The 17,037-nt window shown below is 48.7% G+C and overlaps 1 protein-coding gene across 1 annotated transcript in view; it reads right to left on the reverse strand.

Annotated features, from left to right (window-relative positions):
- The window catches only part of DMBT1 (deleted in malignant brain tumors 1), an 84,962-nt gene that overhangs the window by 5,855 nt on the left and 62,070 nt on the right, over positions 1-17,037 (reverse strand). Inside the window, 10 exon segments of the mRNA XM_061189599.1 lie at positions 1,346-1,530; positions 2,390-2,598; positions 4,293-4,443; positions 4,705-4,734; positions 5,807-5,827; positions 6,418-6,738; positions 7,457-7,659; positions 7,957-8,110; positions 11,685-11,717; positions 14,306-14,665. Of these exon segments, the coding sequence (XP_061045582.1) occupies positions 1,346-1,530; positions 2,390-2,598; positions 4,293-4,443; positions 4,705-4,734; positions 5,807-5,827; positions 6,418-6,738; positions 7,457-7,659; positions 7,957-8,110; positions 11,685-11,717; positions 14,306-14,665 (1,667 nt within the window).

Raw genomic sequence — 17,037 nt, forward strand, 5'->3', positions numbered from 1 at the left:
CTAAACGAGTGTCCCCTCCCTCTCTCACGGTTCCTTGTGACCTTGCCAGATAATGAACAGCACCCTCATAGCACCTAGCTTGGCACGCGGCAAATGTACGGTACGTCTTTGGTGACGGGCAAAGCCTCTGATCGCGTGTGTCACACACATTGTACGTATTTGAGCATTTTGTGCTGTATATTTACTGCGGTCCTAAACCTAATAAAAGTATTTGCACTGTGTCTGTTCCCTGACAGACAAAATCTTGAAGTGATTACTTAGGTGTCAGCCAAAAATTCAGAACTTAGAGTGCAGAATTTAAAATGAATTTACATAAAATTAAATGCAACAACTCTAAGTTTACCATTCGGTGGGGTTTGACAGTAAAAGACTCACACTCTCATTAATTCAAACAGCTCCATCCTGCCCCTTTGCAGGCAGTCCCCTCCCGCCGGGTCGGCTCACTATCGTACACAAATTTCATAGAAATGACATCACAGGGTGGGTAATCTTGCACGCCTGGCTTCTTTCACTCAGTGCCACATTTTTGAGATTCTCAGAGTCTGGCGTTGGCCCTACCGCTTCCTGGCTAAGTAGCTTTAAGCAACCTGCTTGACGCCTCAAAGCCCAGTCTCCCTGTTTTTCAAGTAGGATGACAATGAGGGGAGACTTGCATCATCTTGGTGGGGATTTGGGGGAGTTTGACACAGACTAATCTCAGTGTCTGCCACTTGTAGGGTGACAGGATTAAGGAGTTTCCTGGGACATGAGACTTCTCCATGCTAAAATCTGCAAAGTCCCAGGTCAACGGAGACAACTGGTCACTCCAGGTGGAGACAGCTCAACAAATGATAGCTGCAGAGGCCAATTTACTGTGAAGCTAATGAAACTTAAGCTTCAGGGCCCCCCCTGCCCAGGCTCTCCCGGGGCTCAGCAATGCACTGGCACAGCCATGTGTTTTTGTAAGATTTCTAAAACTAAGATATGCTTGCATTCTGTCCATGAATGAGGCACCTGCGTCTCTCGCCCACCCCAACACCAACCTGTAGAAGCTCCAGGCCCTTCAGAACCTGCAGCTGACCCTGGGAGCTGCTATCGCTCTTGCCGAAGTGACAGCAGCCTGCCAGGCACCCTCTCTGGTGGACAGTGTGGGAAAACCTCCTCCCCACTGACTTTCCTTCCTTCTATTTGGACATGGCTGCAGCTACGTCATGGCACCAAGGGACGGATTTATATCTTCAGCCCGATTACGTTCTGGTTATACCATACTCATGTTTTCTGGGTCCCCGGAATTCACAAAGCACAGCGCAGGGCACTGTAAGAAAGCTGGCTCAGCAGGAGGGAGAGGGAGAAGCTCCAGGCTTACCTGCTGGGTGGTGCCACAGCCGGAGTAGGGAACTGTGAAGGTCACCTGGCTCGAAGTAATCTGGGGCTGACACTGGTAGTTCCTGTTCCAGCCGGGAATGACAAGGTCTCTGGCAGAGTAGCCCAGGAACCGGAGGTAGCCCACGCTCACGCTGGCTCGCATGTGATTCTGCAGGCAAAGCAGCTCTGGGGGCCGAGGGTAGACAGTGCGGTCAGTGTCAGCGCCCCCCAAAGCCCACAGAAAGGTGCAGAGATTGAGATGGCTGGCAGATGGTCTGCCTGCGGACACGGCTCACCACCACGCCAGGTGCCCTGGGGCTCAAGTCAGTTTCACTCTCGTGAGACCCCTCGAGGGCACAGGGGCTAGGATTCCTCTGATGGAGAAGTGAAGGCAGGGTGTGAAACAAGCAACATGTTTTGCCAAGTTGCCGCTTATCCATATAGTAAAGTAACGCTCGGGTTGAATTGCGGGGATGTCGGAAAATCAACATCCTTAGCTATGGACCTAAACATAGGTCCTTTAGCTAAGGGGCAGGTCGGTGCTTAAAATCCTGACCTCAAAGGGAGCCAGTACCTCGCCTCGCCCGGCCCCTGGCCAATCTGTACATCAGTCCACTTAACGGCTCAAACCGTGGCCATCAGCCTCTGCTGGACGTGGCTGAGTGACCAGCTCAGACCATCTTCAGGCAGCAGCCGAATGTGCTAGGTGTCAGGACAAGGGCACAGTGCCCCACACGCTGGGAAGGCCACAAGGCCTCAAGCCAGGTGATCCCCTCTGCCCTTGGCACTGACATCTCACTATCTGTTGAAAGCATCACCTTGCCCTTCTACTTCATCGCTGCTGACCACGGAAAGGCCAACGCGCCACCCATCGGCCATGTCTGGGAGCCAGAGTCCCAAGACCCACTGCTCTTGGCCCCTTTCTGCACCAGATAGAGCCTTGGTGACCTGAAAAGGCGGCCATCATTTCTCATTTCACAGCCATGGGAAGGCGGAGCAGCAGAAGTCACTCTGAGGGGCCCCACCCAGACGGACGGGGACTTACTTGTGTTCCCATTGAAAAGACTGGAGTAGTAGTCAGCCTGGAACCCTCTCTTCATGACGCTGCCATCGCTGATGAAGCGAATGGACATGAAGTTGGATGACGAGGTGAAGGAGCCCCTTGCCCCATCACAAACCCGGGCGAGCAGAGGGGAACTGTGGTAAGGGCCGTCAAACACTTCAATATAATCGTAGTTACAGCCGCCTTCAAGCCTGCAGAGACACAACACACAGTTCTGGCTTCACTTTTAACCAGGATTTGATGCAGGGGGTCAGATCTCCGTGAGAGGCATCACACCTCTAAGCCAGAAACTCTGACAAAATTAATTGAAAGTAATAGATTTCCTTTTTTTATTGAAGTATAGTTGATGTACAATATTATACAAGTTACGGGTGTACAATATAGTGATTCACAATGTTTAAAGGTTATACTCCATTTATAGTTATTATAAAATATTGGCTATGTTCCCTGCGTTGTATTGATACAATGTATCCTTGTAGCTTATTTTATACATAACAGTTTCTACCTCTTAATCCCCTCCCCCTGTACTGTCCCTCCTCCAATCCCTCTCCCCACTGGTAACCACCAGTTTGTGAGACTTTCTTAAATCGGGCGGAGATTCATCTTCCCATGACCTCCATACCTGGTTCTAGCCCTGCCTTTTGGGGTCACACATATGAGATCTACAGCCCCTCTCCTGACAGCCTTTTGCATCACGTGAGAAAGGATCACATCCTACCTTAGACTTTTTCTTTGATCAAAAAGACCCCAGTTTCCCATAGAATTTTTTAAAATCCATGAATTCATAGGGATAGAAACAAATAATTGAAGAAAAAAATACTGGGCAAGTCAAATAGCCTCTCTGCAGCTCAGGTTTCTTATTTACGAAGGTGAAATCTCCCTACCCGTGTATACTGAAGAAAGCCGTCGTGAGGCTCAAACAATGTTAATATATGGAAAAGTGCTTCATAAAATGTCACAAATGGTGGTCATTGTTATTAAGATGCTGACTCAGAAGCAGTCACGGTCAACCTTCCTCCAAAGGATTTCATACGTCCCCACAATCCAGTACGAATTGTAACGATGAAGAGATTAAAATAATATTGTACCTTTCACAAAACCCCACACAAATTTCCAACGCAGAGACTCCCAAGGCCACTGCAACCAGGAATCAAGAGAGAAAACTACTTTGTTCAGTGGTGGCTGTTAGAGGAGAAATTATGGTACCCCCTTCCCAGGACTCTAGAAACTACTGGTGACTCGCTGTGGTCACCCCCCTTCCTTGAACCAATCATGTATCACTGTCGTGCTGATGAAGTCTCCTCCACTTAAAACAAGGATTCCCACTCTTCATTGGATGAGGAACAGATAACCTAACCTCTGCTGCAGGGATTTCTCCTCCTCTGCCCGAAACTCACCCAAAAAAAGGAGGGAGTAGAGTGAAAAGGGTTCAGAAAAACTGGTGTGGTTGTTAATAGGATTCTTCTTCTTATTACTCCTAACAATTATTATTGTTATTATTATTATTACTATTATAATAATTATTGTAATAATAATAATTATTAGTACTCCTAACTAAAATCCCTCCCACTGGATAACATCGTCCAAGTATCTTCATATATTTCTCTCTTGTGACCCTCCCAGTAACCAGCAAAGGTAGGAGAGCAGTTATTTTATTCTCCTCTCTTGAGGCTAAGGTGAATTAAGTGATTTCCCGTGCTCACACAGGAAATTAGTGACATAGGTGCAACTTGAAACCAGGGCTCTGGTCCTGGCGCCACCTCTGTGCTTGGTCGAAAATGGAACCCATAAGAAAAAATGTCAACGGGGCCAACATGTCTCCTGAAGCGCTAGGTGCCATTTATCCCCTTCGACAGTGTCTGCAAGGTCCCTCACACACACTTACTGGACATCTCTGAAGACCACAGTCACACGGTAGTTGTTTTGAACCTCAATGTCCCACACACACTTGGCGTTGTTCGGATAGTTCCCAGGGTAGAATGGGCTGAAGAAGCTCCCTGAAGATTGGGACAGGAAGCCTCCGCAGGTGTAATTTGCTGTTGGGATAAAATGGAAACACGGATGACCTACAGTGCACACTGCACAGTGACCTGGGGGAGAGTTTTCAAACAATTCCCAAGACAGAAACCCACCAGGAGGTGCCTAGACCCAAACTACGCACTGATGGTCAGCGGGGTGCCCCTCCACAGAGGCTGGACTCAGGGCAACCATCTCCTCATCATTCTCCTCGTCCCTCCCCAGTGTCACTGTCACCGAGGAGAAGGGAAAGGGGGCTTGTCAGGGAGCTCAGAACTTACTGGCTGGGCGGGTGAGGTTGTAAACAGGATCTGTTGACAAAGAGAAAACATAATGATCAGTTTCCCGGTACCCTTGACACAACTGCTGAGTCCTTGCTGGCTCTGTGCCTGGAGATGTGCCAACCCTGGGTTCACCGTGAATGCTGGATACAGGCCTTGCCCTCAGGGACCACACAGCCTGGAGGAGAGGATGGAAAAGAGCCAATCCCAGCGTCATGGACTGGGACTGTGGTGGAGCAAAGCCCAGGAGGCGGTGGGAGCCTGGAGCTTTGGTTCCTGACCCAGACTGAGCAGGGAAAGGGTGGGTGGATAATCAGGGAGGCGAGGCAAAAAGGGAGAAAGGGCGTTCCAGGCAGAGAGAACAGTGTGTGCGAAGGAACCTAGGTGTACCTGGCACATTTGGGGAACCTCAGCGTGCATGCAGCAGGGGCAGGAAGGATGGCGGGAACTAACCAGACAACAGGAGAGAATTGTGCAGAGCCCCAGAGGTTGTCCTGAGCAGTGAGGATCTGTGACCAGAAGGCCCTGAGGAATCAGTCCCCAAGGCTGGGACTGACCTTGGCATCTTGTGAAGATGCCCCTAGCTGCACTGCAGAGAATGGATCAGAGGGGAGGGGCAGCCTGAAGCTGCTGCTGCTGCAGGAAGCCAGGTGGTGAGGAGGGGAGGGTGGGGACGGAGAGGAAAGATCTCGGGGAGGCGGGGGGAGGGGGGGTGTTCAGCAGCAGCTCAAGAGCAGCCAGTCAGGAGCTCTTGCTGATTACACACCGAGCTCAGAGATGAAGCAGGCTCCAGCCAGCCAGCACTGACCAGGGGCTAGTGTCCAAGGGGAGGGGTGGGATCTACACGGGGGAGGGGGGGCAGCCTCGCCTAGGGACTGACCAGAGATCCAAATCTTAGGCTGGCCAGGCTACTAAAGGACAAAGAGGAGCCTAGAGAGAGGCTCAGCCCTCCTGGGGTTGGGACATCAGCTGCAGGGAATGCCACGTGCCGGAAGCAGCAGGAGAGGCAAACTCTTTGGAGAGTGATCACCATGACTGCAGCTCTGGGACCAGCAGCAGAGAGGGGGTAGCTGGGTGGTGAGATGAAACCGCGGGTACTTACCAGGTGTGGTTGTATAGGTTCCTAAAAAGGGAAAGAAAGAAAGTATGGGTCACTGAAGTGTGGCTGGAAATCAGTGAGTGCACCTAGGGTCTACTGCTGGGGAGGTCTGTGACACTAGGAGGAGGCCTAAGTGGGTTTCCACAGCTGCTCCCCCAGATCCATCGTTACTTGGGGGTCATCAGCTTCACAGCCAAGGTCATAACACCATCACTTCCTACTTGACCAGAGCTGTTCTAAGGATTTACATGCATTATCTCTTTAATTCTCTAATCACCATTGGAAGCAGGTTCTACCATGATCATACCCCCTTAATGAAGGAGGAAACTGAAGCTTCGAGGTTAACTCATTGCTAAAGGTCATAAAGCAAAGGGGAGAGTAAGAATAAACTGCACACCAGCTGTGTGCTCTGTACAAGGACCCCAGGCCCACCAGAGGTCAAGTGGCCCCTGCAAGGTCTCCTGGAGGGGACAGGCCAAGGGGACAAACTGACAAGCTCCTGCCTGCCCCCTCCCCCTGAACTGAGCCACAGACCATCAGCCACCGGCCTCCACCTTCCACTTGTAGCAGGTCAGAGGTGACATGGGCCTTCCGCGAATGACATCATGCAATACCTGTGCAAATGACCCCAGCGTCTTCGCGGTGGGCACAGTTATGGGAGAACCAGCCTCGGTTCCGGCACTGCCAGAGGTTAGATTCCACCCCTGAGCACTCCACGTCATCCAAGGTGATGGGGCCAGAGCCGGAGCCAAAATAGGCGTTTCCTGGGGCTGATACTGCATAGCCACACCCCAGCTGTCTGCACACCACCTGGGCATCCTGAATGCCCCAGTTATCATCACACACTGTTCCCCACTGGCCACCGTGGTAAATTTCCACACGCCCGGCACATGCAGGACGGGAGGAGTTCCAATTGACCAATCTCAAGCTGGCGTCTGAAAGACACATGACATAAAAGGTGATGGCCACATCCCCCAACAAAAGCCAAAGGCCAGATAACCCACTGTCCTTTCCAAATCCCCAGAGTCACCCAATGGCACTGATCAGGGTACAGACAGCTACGTGATCGACTTGGAAAGGGCTCCAGACATCACAGAGCTCAGCCCCCCTCACCCTCCAGATGGGAAGGTGTTGGCTCAGTAAGGTGAGTTATCAGGTGCCCAGGGTGTTGGTGGTGGCAAACCCAAGGCCAGGGTGTGTCCCCTATTCTCCACGCCTTGCTGCCTTGGATTACCATGGTCAGCTGTGAGACAAGGACGATGAGCAAAGCATCACTGAAGCCCTTCTTTGAATACACCATGATGCATGTAGAAGAGGGGGCTGCAGGAATCCACGGAGCCTCAGAGGTCAGGTCTAGTTTGCACTCACGTCTTTTTTAAAACTTATTTTATTGAAATATAGTTGATTTACAATGTTGTGTTAATTTCTGCTATACAGCAAAGTGACTCAGTTATACATACGTGTATTCTTTTCCATTACAGTTTATCACAGGATATTGAATATAGTTCCCTGTGCTATACAGTAGGACCTTGTTGTTTATCCACCCTATATATAGTAGTTTGCATCTGCTAACCCCAAACTCCCAATCCATCCCTTCCCTACAAGCCCTTCCCCTTGGCAACCACAAGTCTGTTCTCTATGTCTTGTACTCACCTCTTGGAAAGGAGTTATACCAAGCGGAAAAGCCGGTGTTTTGGATACTGACATCACTTCGAAATCGAATAGTCATTCGGTTGTAAGAAGAGGTGAATATATCCCTGGTGTAATTACAAATTTTCCTCAGCGAAACATTGCTGCTCAATGATCCATCAAAGATTTCAACATAATCAAACCTGCAACTACTGTGCATCTCCAACCTGTATGGAAAAATAGATTCATGTCAACAACAGAATTCCTGTTGCTTATATATTTTATAGATATTTTGGACTTCATGAATGATGCCCTTGAATCTAAGATTTTCTTCTTGCTCTTCCTCAATCAGATCAAAGGACTTCCCAATATCGCCTGATGCTTCCCGGTAGGGAACAGAGCAACCTGAAATATAGTCTATAGCACGTGAGAGTGAAAAGCCTCACAACCTAGAACACAACCCAAACCCACAAGGTCTTCCGTGGAGGACACATCCTTTCCCAGATGGCCTGGGTGTTACTTACTGCAGACTATTGAAGCCCAGGTTGATGAGGTAGCTGGAGTTCACTTGTATTTCCCAGACACAGTTGGCATTGTTGGGGTAGTATCCAGGGTAGGATGGGCTGGAAAATGTCCCACTGGCACTGAATAAGAAGCCGCCACAACTTGAAGAGGGGCCTAGAGATGAGAGAGAGAGGGACATCCCCACTGTGGTGGCTCTTCAGGGGTGTTGTTCTGGGTGAGAGTCCTCAAGGTTTATCCTCTGCACTTACAGCAGGACTCAACTTTTCTTTAAACAAGTCCCCTCTCTCGGGCCTGGTCCCACATTAGAGGCCTTGATCTGAGTTTCTACTTCCCCCAGTGGGCCTAGCTAGAACAGTGATGATCTGGCAGGAGGTGACTCCACTGCAGAGGGAGCATGTGTCCCCTTACAGCAAAAAAGTGCCAAGAGAGCAACAAAGCCATTGCTGTCACTGTTCAATTACAGACAGGGACATGGGGATAAATCTTGGGTGAGAGAAGTGCTGGCCCGTGGAGAACACCCTGTGATATAATTTATTCCCTAGTGTCTCCTGGGAGCACGAGATTCTGCCACTTGACAAGAAGCAGTGTAAAGTGGGGTCTGTGTAAACAGAACGTCTGTGTTTCTGCCACAGAAGGCCTGAGCTTGCATCTCGGCTCTGCCTTTATCAGCTCCGTGAACCTGAGCGAGTTACTTATCCTCTCTGCCTCAGCTTCCTCATCTGAAAAATGAGGATGGTAATAGCATCTGCCTCATCAGATTCTGGTAGGTGTGAAATGAGATAATACATGAAAACCTTTAGAAGAGTGCCCAGCACGTAACGAGCACCCAACAATATTACCTATTACTATTTATCAGAGACTGATAAATAATATTGCACATTCAAACTTTTCATTGGTTGGTTTATTTATTAAAATAAATAAGTGGTCTATTAAGACCACTTAAAAATATTTATGTTCTCCTCAGTAGTGATCTAACTTAAAACTGTTTTTTCTCCTCATTCATAACTTTTTATTTTTTCTAAAGTACGCAACACCATGGTTTTTAGTATATTCAGAGCACTGCAATCATCGCCACAGTCAATTTTAGAACATTTTCATGACTCCAAAGAGAAACCCTGTACCTATTAGCAGTCACTCTGCATTTTCCCCAATACCTTCAGCCCTAGGCAACCACTAATCTACTTTCTATCTCTATAGATTTGTCTATTCTGGACACTTCATATAAATGGAATCATACAACATGTGGTCTTTTGTGACTGGTTTCTCTCACTTAGCATAATCTTTTCAAAGTTCATCCATGTTTTAACATGTATGAACATGTATCAGGACTTCATTTCTTTGTATTGCCAAATAATATTGTATAGTATGGATAGACCGTATTCTGTTTGTCCATTCACCATGATGAACATTTGGGTTGTTTCCACTTGGGGGCTGTTAGGAATAATGCTGCTATCTATGAACATTTGCATGTAAGTTTCTGTGTGAACATATGCTTTCTTTTCTCCTGAGTATATGCCTAGGAGTAGAATTGCTGGGTCATATAGTGACTTGATGTTTAAATATTTGAGGAACCACCAACTATATTTCAAAGTGGACGTACCTTTTTGCATTCCCACTAGCAGTGTATGAGTGTTCCAATTTCTCCATGTCCCTGTCAACACTTATTATTATCCAACTCTTTGATTCCAGCCAACCTACTGGGTGTGAAGTGGTATCTCTTTGTGGTTTTGGTTTACATTTCCCTCAGGCTAATGATGTTAGGCATATGTTCATGTACTTGTGACCATTTGTTGACCATCTTCTATGGAGAAATATCTATTCAGAGCCTTAGCTTATTTTTAGTTGGGTTATTTGACTGTTTATTATTGACTTATAAAATTTCTTTATATGTTCTAGATACAAATCTCTTATGAGACGTATAATTTGCAAATATTTCCTCTCATTCTGTGAAAAAACAGTGTATCTTAAATATAATTTGGCCTTTCAAATATACCCACCCAGAAGTTTTATTTCTATACTAGGAAATAATCGAAGATAAGGCCAAAGTTTTAGACACAGGATATGCATTACAGATTTCTAAAAATATAATAGAGATTTAGAAAATAAAATAAAATTATTACTGGATGTAATTACTTAAATATGTAACATATAATTAGAAAGAATTACTCCTTTTGTCCTATGAATAGTCATTATTTAACTAAATCATGGTATAGCCATACAATTGAAAACTGTGCAGCCATTAAACTTTATGGTGTAGAAATAATTTCAGGGCCATAAAAATGCTAACTTTAAGACCATCAAAAAAGTATTTATTATATACTCAAGTGAAAAAGGATGTTATAAAATAGGGTAAAAAGCATACTGTACCTTGTGTGTGTGCGTGCCTGTATATGTATATGGACTATACATCAGAATGCCAATAGTAATTATACATTCATCCATCCATTCATGTGTTCACTATTCTTTCTACTTATGGAATGCCAGACACAATGCTAGATAATAAGGATGCAATAATAAAAACGGTAGACATAATTCCTGCCCTCGGGAAGTGCAGTTTGGCAGAAAAGATACGTCTGATCTTCTGCAAACACACTTCTGATTGTGGAATTCCCTAGCTTAAAGCTCCCACTGCCCTTAGCATAAAGCCAGGAGTTTTAACCTGCACACAAGCTCTGAAGGATCTGGCCCTCCCTCACCCAGCTCTCCCACAATCCCTTCTGTTACCACCTGTCACTCATTTGAAAAGCCAAGATCCTTCCCACGCAGACCATCAAAGCATTCTTTCTGGCTGGAAGGCATTTAACCAATGAACCTGCTTCTCCTGTAAGCCTCAGCAAAAGTGTCACTTTGTAAAGAACTTCCCTTAATCCCTTGAGCAAGTAAAGACTCTGCTAATATGCCTCCTTGCACACTGAACTTTCCCTGTGAAGCACCTTTCACTGTAATAATATCATTAAGTCGGTATTTGATATTTAATACCTGAGTGAGGAGATTAATATATCCTTTTCATTGTTCTGTAATTTTACAACCATTCTTAATGGTGATTTGACCATACACAAAGCAAAGATTGTAAAATATTTAACATAATAAGAGTTAGTATTTCTTCAGTACATTCTATGTACAAGGCACTATATTAAATTTAGCCAGTAAATCTATTTCTGTCCTAAAAAATATTGAGGAGGTATGCAAAATTTATTTATAAAAATATTCTTCATCGCAGGGGCATTTATTTAAAACGATGGGAAGAGAAGACAATGACAAGGAAAAGTAGCCATATCATTTCTTAAGAACAATGGAAACCTACTGAACTATATCCATATCATGAGGTAAAAAATACTTGTAAAAGCATGCTTATTTGTGAAATTATCCATTTATTCTTTATCCCCCTTCTTTCTCCCAAAGCTCTGGAGATACTCCAAGAAATAAAAGCCATGAGGTCTATTTTTTTGAGAATCACTTATCTCATTCACAAAAAAGAAGGGGAAGGCAATCTCCTTAGTTAAAACAAAAGTCATCTACCGAGCAGGGGAGAATGAGGCTGACAGTGTGCAAGCTCCATGCGGGCTGTGGGTGAGGGCAGGGGCAGGGCGTGGTGGGGCAGCCTGGGTGGGCGGTGTGTGCAGGTTGAGGTGGGCTATGCATGTCTCGGCATTAGCTGCATAGACAGCCACACCTGGGGACAGGAAACCCATGCCCTGTGGGTCAGGTGGAAAAATGTGACACTTACTTTCCGTGGTTGGAGTTGATGGACGCCACCAATCTAGAAAGAAAATGAAGTGATTTTAGGATATTGCTGGATAATTTTTTAATTCCATGTTGTCAGTTTGATTGAGAAAGTCAATCGTTTTCCTTACTGCAGGACTTCTCAGAGCCTTGACCATCCCACCTGCACTGAGACTGGCCAAATGGGCTGGAGTACATAGCGCTTCCCACCTTCTTTGGCACCAGATATTATCACTATGGCAATGAGGCAGGAGAAAGATGGGCTCCAGGCTAGAAATTTACAACTGGCCTCCTGTTCACACTTCCTGGGGTGAGAAGAAGATGGGCTCCAGGCTGGACATTCATTACCAGCCCCCTGTTTACATTTCCTGAGGCAAGAGACAAACGGGCTCTGGACTACATATTTATGACCAGACTCCTATATCTATATTTCGAGATCTGCACTTCAGTATAAGAAACAACAACAGGAATGGGGTAGATAACCGAACACTGGTCACTTTTATGGCAGGGACAGAGAGGGGCTAAACCCTGTTAAAAGATCAAGAGGTCATACATTTCCCATCCTTGGGGCAAGGGAAACATTGCACATGCACAGAAAGGCTCTTTCGGGGTCAAAAAGGAGGGGGCGCCACCCCGTAATATGTGATGCTAAGGCCGTCCCATAGGCCTCTGGGCTGGAACGCATCTTGGAAAAAAGTTGCGCAAGCATGTGGGGAGGGTCCTAGGGCAGGTCAGGTGTGGAAAAAGAAGCCAGATAATTGGCCAAAGGTAAACAAAGACCCGGAAGAGCTGCCCTATATAAGTGACTTAACCGCCCCCTTACTGCACTCCTCCTCATTAGGGGGGACGCCCACACCCTTTCTCTGCCCTGCTTCTGTCTTAACAGTTTCTCTGTGTGCTCTCCCACTTGTTGTTCTTCTATGTCTCTAATAATAAACTTCGTGCCTGTTTTTACAGTCTTTGCCTCCGTGAGAAATGCGTTTTCACTGGGGGCAAGAGCCAGGGGGTGTGGTGGCTAGGATTCCTGGTTTTCATCCAGGCTACCCAGGTTCAATTCCTGGGCAGGGAATCAAGATCTCGCTTCATGCCACCACTCACTGCTGCCTCTGTGAGATCAGCAAGAAGATCATTTGGGGGATTGCTCTCAACGTGAAGGATTCTTTAACAGACAAACATTTGTAAGACTGCTACTCGGCCATGCTTCTAACATGGTCACAGTTGTCCATGGGATGACTGGGACAGTTATTTTCATCCAAAATGACCAGAGGAAACAATCTTTTTCTTCCACAGTCTCTCTGAATGAACACTGGCAGCAGGAGGTGACAGGAGACCGGAGGGGCCCTCCAGCCCAAGATGAGTGACAGCCATGGTCTTGGCGATTCAGCTGGTCACTGAAACGGATTCCAGAGTCCTCAGAGGGAAATCAGTCCCTAGGAGGGGTATGCTCTCCCCCTTCTATTTCTGGAAACCCGAGAGGGTAGGATTCCAGAGAGGAGTCTTGGGGTGGGCTGCAGGGACTCACCTGGGGCAGTAGAACTGATCTGTGCAGCGGCAGGAAAGAGGAAACATGATCAGCCTCAACACCCAGTATGTGCTGCAGCGAACCCATCAGGCTCCTGAGAGAGATGCTGAGAGCCTGGCCCCCACCCTGCAGGCCGTGAGAAGGGCGGCCTGGGAGATGTCCAGGAGAGCTGAGTAGCAAAGCTCAAACTCATCTATCAATCAGGCTCCACAATAAAAAAGGTTTTTGGGGAATTTGTTGTTACAACTTGTATTCACCCTTCTCTGCCCTGGTGGTCCACTAAGGAAGGTGCTACCCCAGACCCAAGAAATTCAGGGACCAAAGTACATGGGTGATGCCTTCAGGGGAAACTGCCCATCTTTCAGGGAAAATCAGCGTGAGAGGAGCTCAGCACGAAGAGCCCTTTTCTGGAGAAGACCACACTAAAATAGAAGCTCAATGACTTGGAAGCCAAGCTGAGCAGATGACACTGGCGGCCTCGTGGTGCCCACAGTTGTGGGAGTTCCAACAGCTGTGGGAACTGCTCTACAGGCAGCCAGACCGAGGGGTCCAGGCAGCCCTACATCGCTTATTTCCAATGTCAAGGTGATTAGCTCTGTGTCTAGATGACCGAGTGGACCCTAACCAGTCATCAGCCTCACAGCTTTTATGGGCCCACTGAGGCAGCAAGACTCAATCCCATGTGTGATCTGTCAGGCCCGACCGAAGGTGATGACAAGGCTGTGCCCGGCAGGCCACACAGGGGCCACTGCCCTGCACACGGCAGACCTGGTGCCCAGACAGTGCATCCCAGTTCCCTGCAGGGGCTACCGTCCAGGCCTCAGGAACCAAACCCTGGGCCACCTGCAGTCCTAGGCCATGACCTCCATTCACAGACCTCCTGACAGAACTAGCCTCTTTTGCCTCTGGCTTGCACTGTGGCATGGAGAAAATGGCTTCAAGTCACTTTCAGCTTGGTTCTTTGTTCTAATTCACCAGCTACATGCCTGGCAGCTTGTCAGAAAGCTCATACTAATTCTTAGCAGAGAGACAAGGTGATTTAAGGAAGCGATAAATGTAAACATGCTTTAAGAGGGATTCAGAATGTAAGAAGGAAACGACACCCCCAGAGAGGGACACGCAGCTTATTTGAGACCAACCTGAGCAGACGACACTGGCGTCCTCGCTGTGTCCACAGTTGTGTGTGTTCCAGCCACTGTGAGGGCAGCTCCACAGGTAGGTCTCGTGCCCCGAGCAGCCCACGTCGTCCAGGACGATCGGCCCTGAGCCCTGACCGTACCGGGCATTTCCTGGGGCTGACGTGGCCCGGCCACAGCCCAGCTGCCTGCAGACCACGTTGGCGTCGTTGGTGTCCCAGCTGTCATCACACACGGTGCCCCAGGAGCCTCGGTACAGGACCTCCACCCGGCCCTGACACCTGTCACCTCCATTCACCAGCCTCAGGGCCAAACCTGATTCAGTTCCTGGAAGGAGACGGGAAAATGCACTCGCCTGTGCCTTCCGAAGGAAGAGGTCCGGAGGACTCAACGAGATTCAGAATCCTTCCAGGAGAAGACTTCTGAGATCAAGCTAATGTTTTCCTTCCGGAGGACCTGACTGAGCCTGGTCATCATCAATTATCCTCACGGGGCTGTTTGATAGAACCCTTGGCTATGGACTGAGCTACGCATGTTCTCTGATGGGTTCCCCACAAGGCTCAGCAATTCAGTGGCTGATCCCAGCCTTGGGATGGAGGTGGGAAGAGGGGAAGCCCACAGCCTGAATCCCCGGGGACCACTGGGATGAACTTGAGCCCCTGCAGCAGGAAACCACCAGAGACAGCTTCCCAGACCCCGCCAAGCAGCCACCTTCAGATGTTCACTCCCACATGGGAACCCACTCCATCAGGCCCAAGTGTATTCTGAAGACTACTTTTCCGCTCAGCACTCACTCATGTCATTTTCAAACCCCAAACTTAAGCTGACTCTTGAACAAGCCATGCACCCGCTGAAAATCATCAGAGCACAGGGACATGATTAGGGAGAAGGCATCTGTTGGTAGCAGGCTGTTCAGAGTCCTTCCAGGGCTTGTCCGCTGAAGAGCTACAAGAAAAACAGACTCGCTCCGCTACTGGGATGTAGACCTGTGGCTGACAACTGCCCCTTGGCAGGAAGAAAGCTGAGAGCAAAGTTCATAAACATAAGAAAATAGAGGTAAGAAAAGTGCAGGGGAAAACTTTACTGGAACTTCTGGATCCAGCTCTACCTGAAGACCGACCACCTCTTAGCTATGGAAGTCATTGCGGCCCCCACTCCAACCCCCAACTCAAGAGAGTGTGAGGTGGGGTCCTATCACTTGGCAACAAAAGCATTCTGAGTTATGTATGCCACAACTGGGAGGTGAAGGTTCTCCGTAACTCTGACACGCGAAAGGAACCCTCCACATTAGATGAGGTGGTGAGCTCAGACGCTCCAACCAAGAGTCAGGAATTGCACCCAGGCCTGATTTCTGGAGTGTTCGGCAGGATCCAAGTGATGCTTACCATAGGCAGGAGTTGTGGTAGTCCACCAACCTGAAGGGAAAACACAGCAGGATTAGAAAGAAGGTGTCTAGAATCAAGGTTGGTCTAGTGCCCTGTCACTCACATCGGGGAAAGGAGGGTCTGAGAATCTCCACTGCCTGGGGGAGGAGGAGGCCTTTGCTGGGAGCTGGCCGTGAGCCTGATCATGCCCTCAAATGCCCACGGCATGGCGATGAGGCGCCACACTGCACAAGAGCAATTAGCTCGCTCTCCTGACTGAGTGCTCTCTGGGGAAAGTTTCCCTTTTGGATTCCGCGGGGGGTGGGGGACCTGAAACAGCCCTGTTCTCCCCGCACACATAACTCTCGGTCTAGACAATGCTTTCGAGCAGAAATGACCCCAGGACAGGCCTCCCTGTCACCCAAAGCTCTGGGGAAACACTGTGTAGCCACAATGTCCTGAAATCGCTGAAGCAGACCCGAGGATCCTTGTGCTATGGCTCCTCTGGAAGTTTCTACTCCCTCTAGGGTGACCAGGGCAGGTACTGAGAGGTGGAAAACGTCCACTCGCCCCGCCTGGGGCACCTGCTTGGAGTCTGCGGAGGTGAGTGGGGAGGGAGGGGACACCCCGGAGTCAAGAGGCAGCAGGACTCACCTGGCAGGAGCGTGGACTGGGGCCTGGCATCTGGGAGAGAGAGAAGGCAGATCAGACACCTTGCACAGAAGGGGCACGACAGGGGCAAAGGGGGACGACGCTGAGCAGGTGAGACGCTCAGTCCATGTCTGTGCCCTGCCACGCAGGGTGCGACCTCTGTCATCCTCACCCCCCAAAGATGCTCCTCCTGACAGGTCCAGGCAGCCCAGCATCCCTTATTTCCAATGTCAAGGTGATTAGCTCTGTGTCTAGATGAGCGAGTGGACCCAAACCAGTCATCAGCCTCACAGCTTTTATGGGCCCACTGAGGCAGCAAGTCTGAGGGGTCCAGTTCGAAGTCCAAATCCCATGTGTGATCCGTCAGGCCCGACCGTAGGTGATGACAAGGCTGTGCCCGGCAGGCCACACAGGGGCCACTGCCCTGCACACGGCAGACCTGGTGCCCAGACAGTGCATCCCAGTTCCCTGGAGGGGCTACCGTCCAGGCCTCAGGAACCAAACCCCGGGCCACCTGCAGTCCTAGGCCATGACCTCCATTCACAGACCTCCTGACAGAACTAGCCTCTTTTGCCTCTGGCTTGCACTGTGGCATGGAGAAAATGGCTTCAAGTCACTTTCAGCTTGGTTCTTTGTTCTAATTCACCAGCTACATGCCTGGCAGCTTGTCAGAAAGCTCATACT

This window comes from Eubalaena glacialis, chromosome 1, assembly GCF_028564815.1.
Source record: "Eubalaena glacialis isolate mEubGla1 chromosome 1, mEubGla1.1.hap2.+ XY, whole genome shotgun sequence".
NCBI lineage: Eukaryota > Metazoa > Chordata > Mammalia > Artiodactyla > Balaenidae > Eubalaena > Eubalaena glacialis.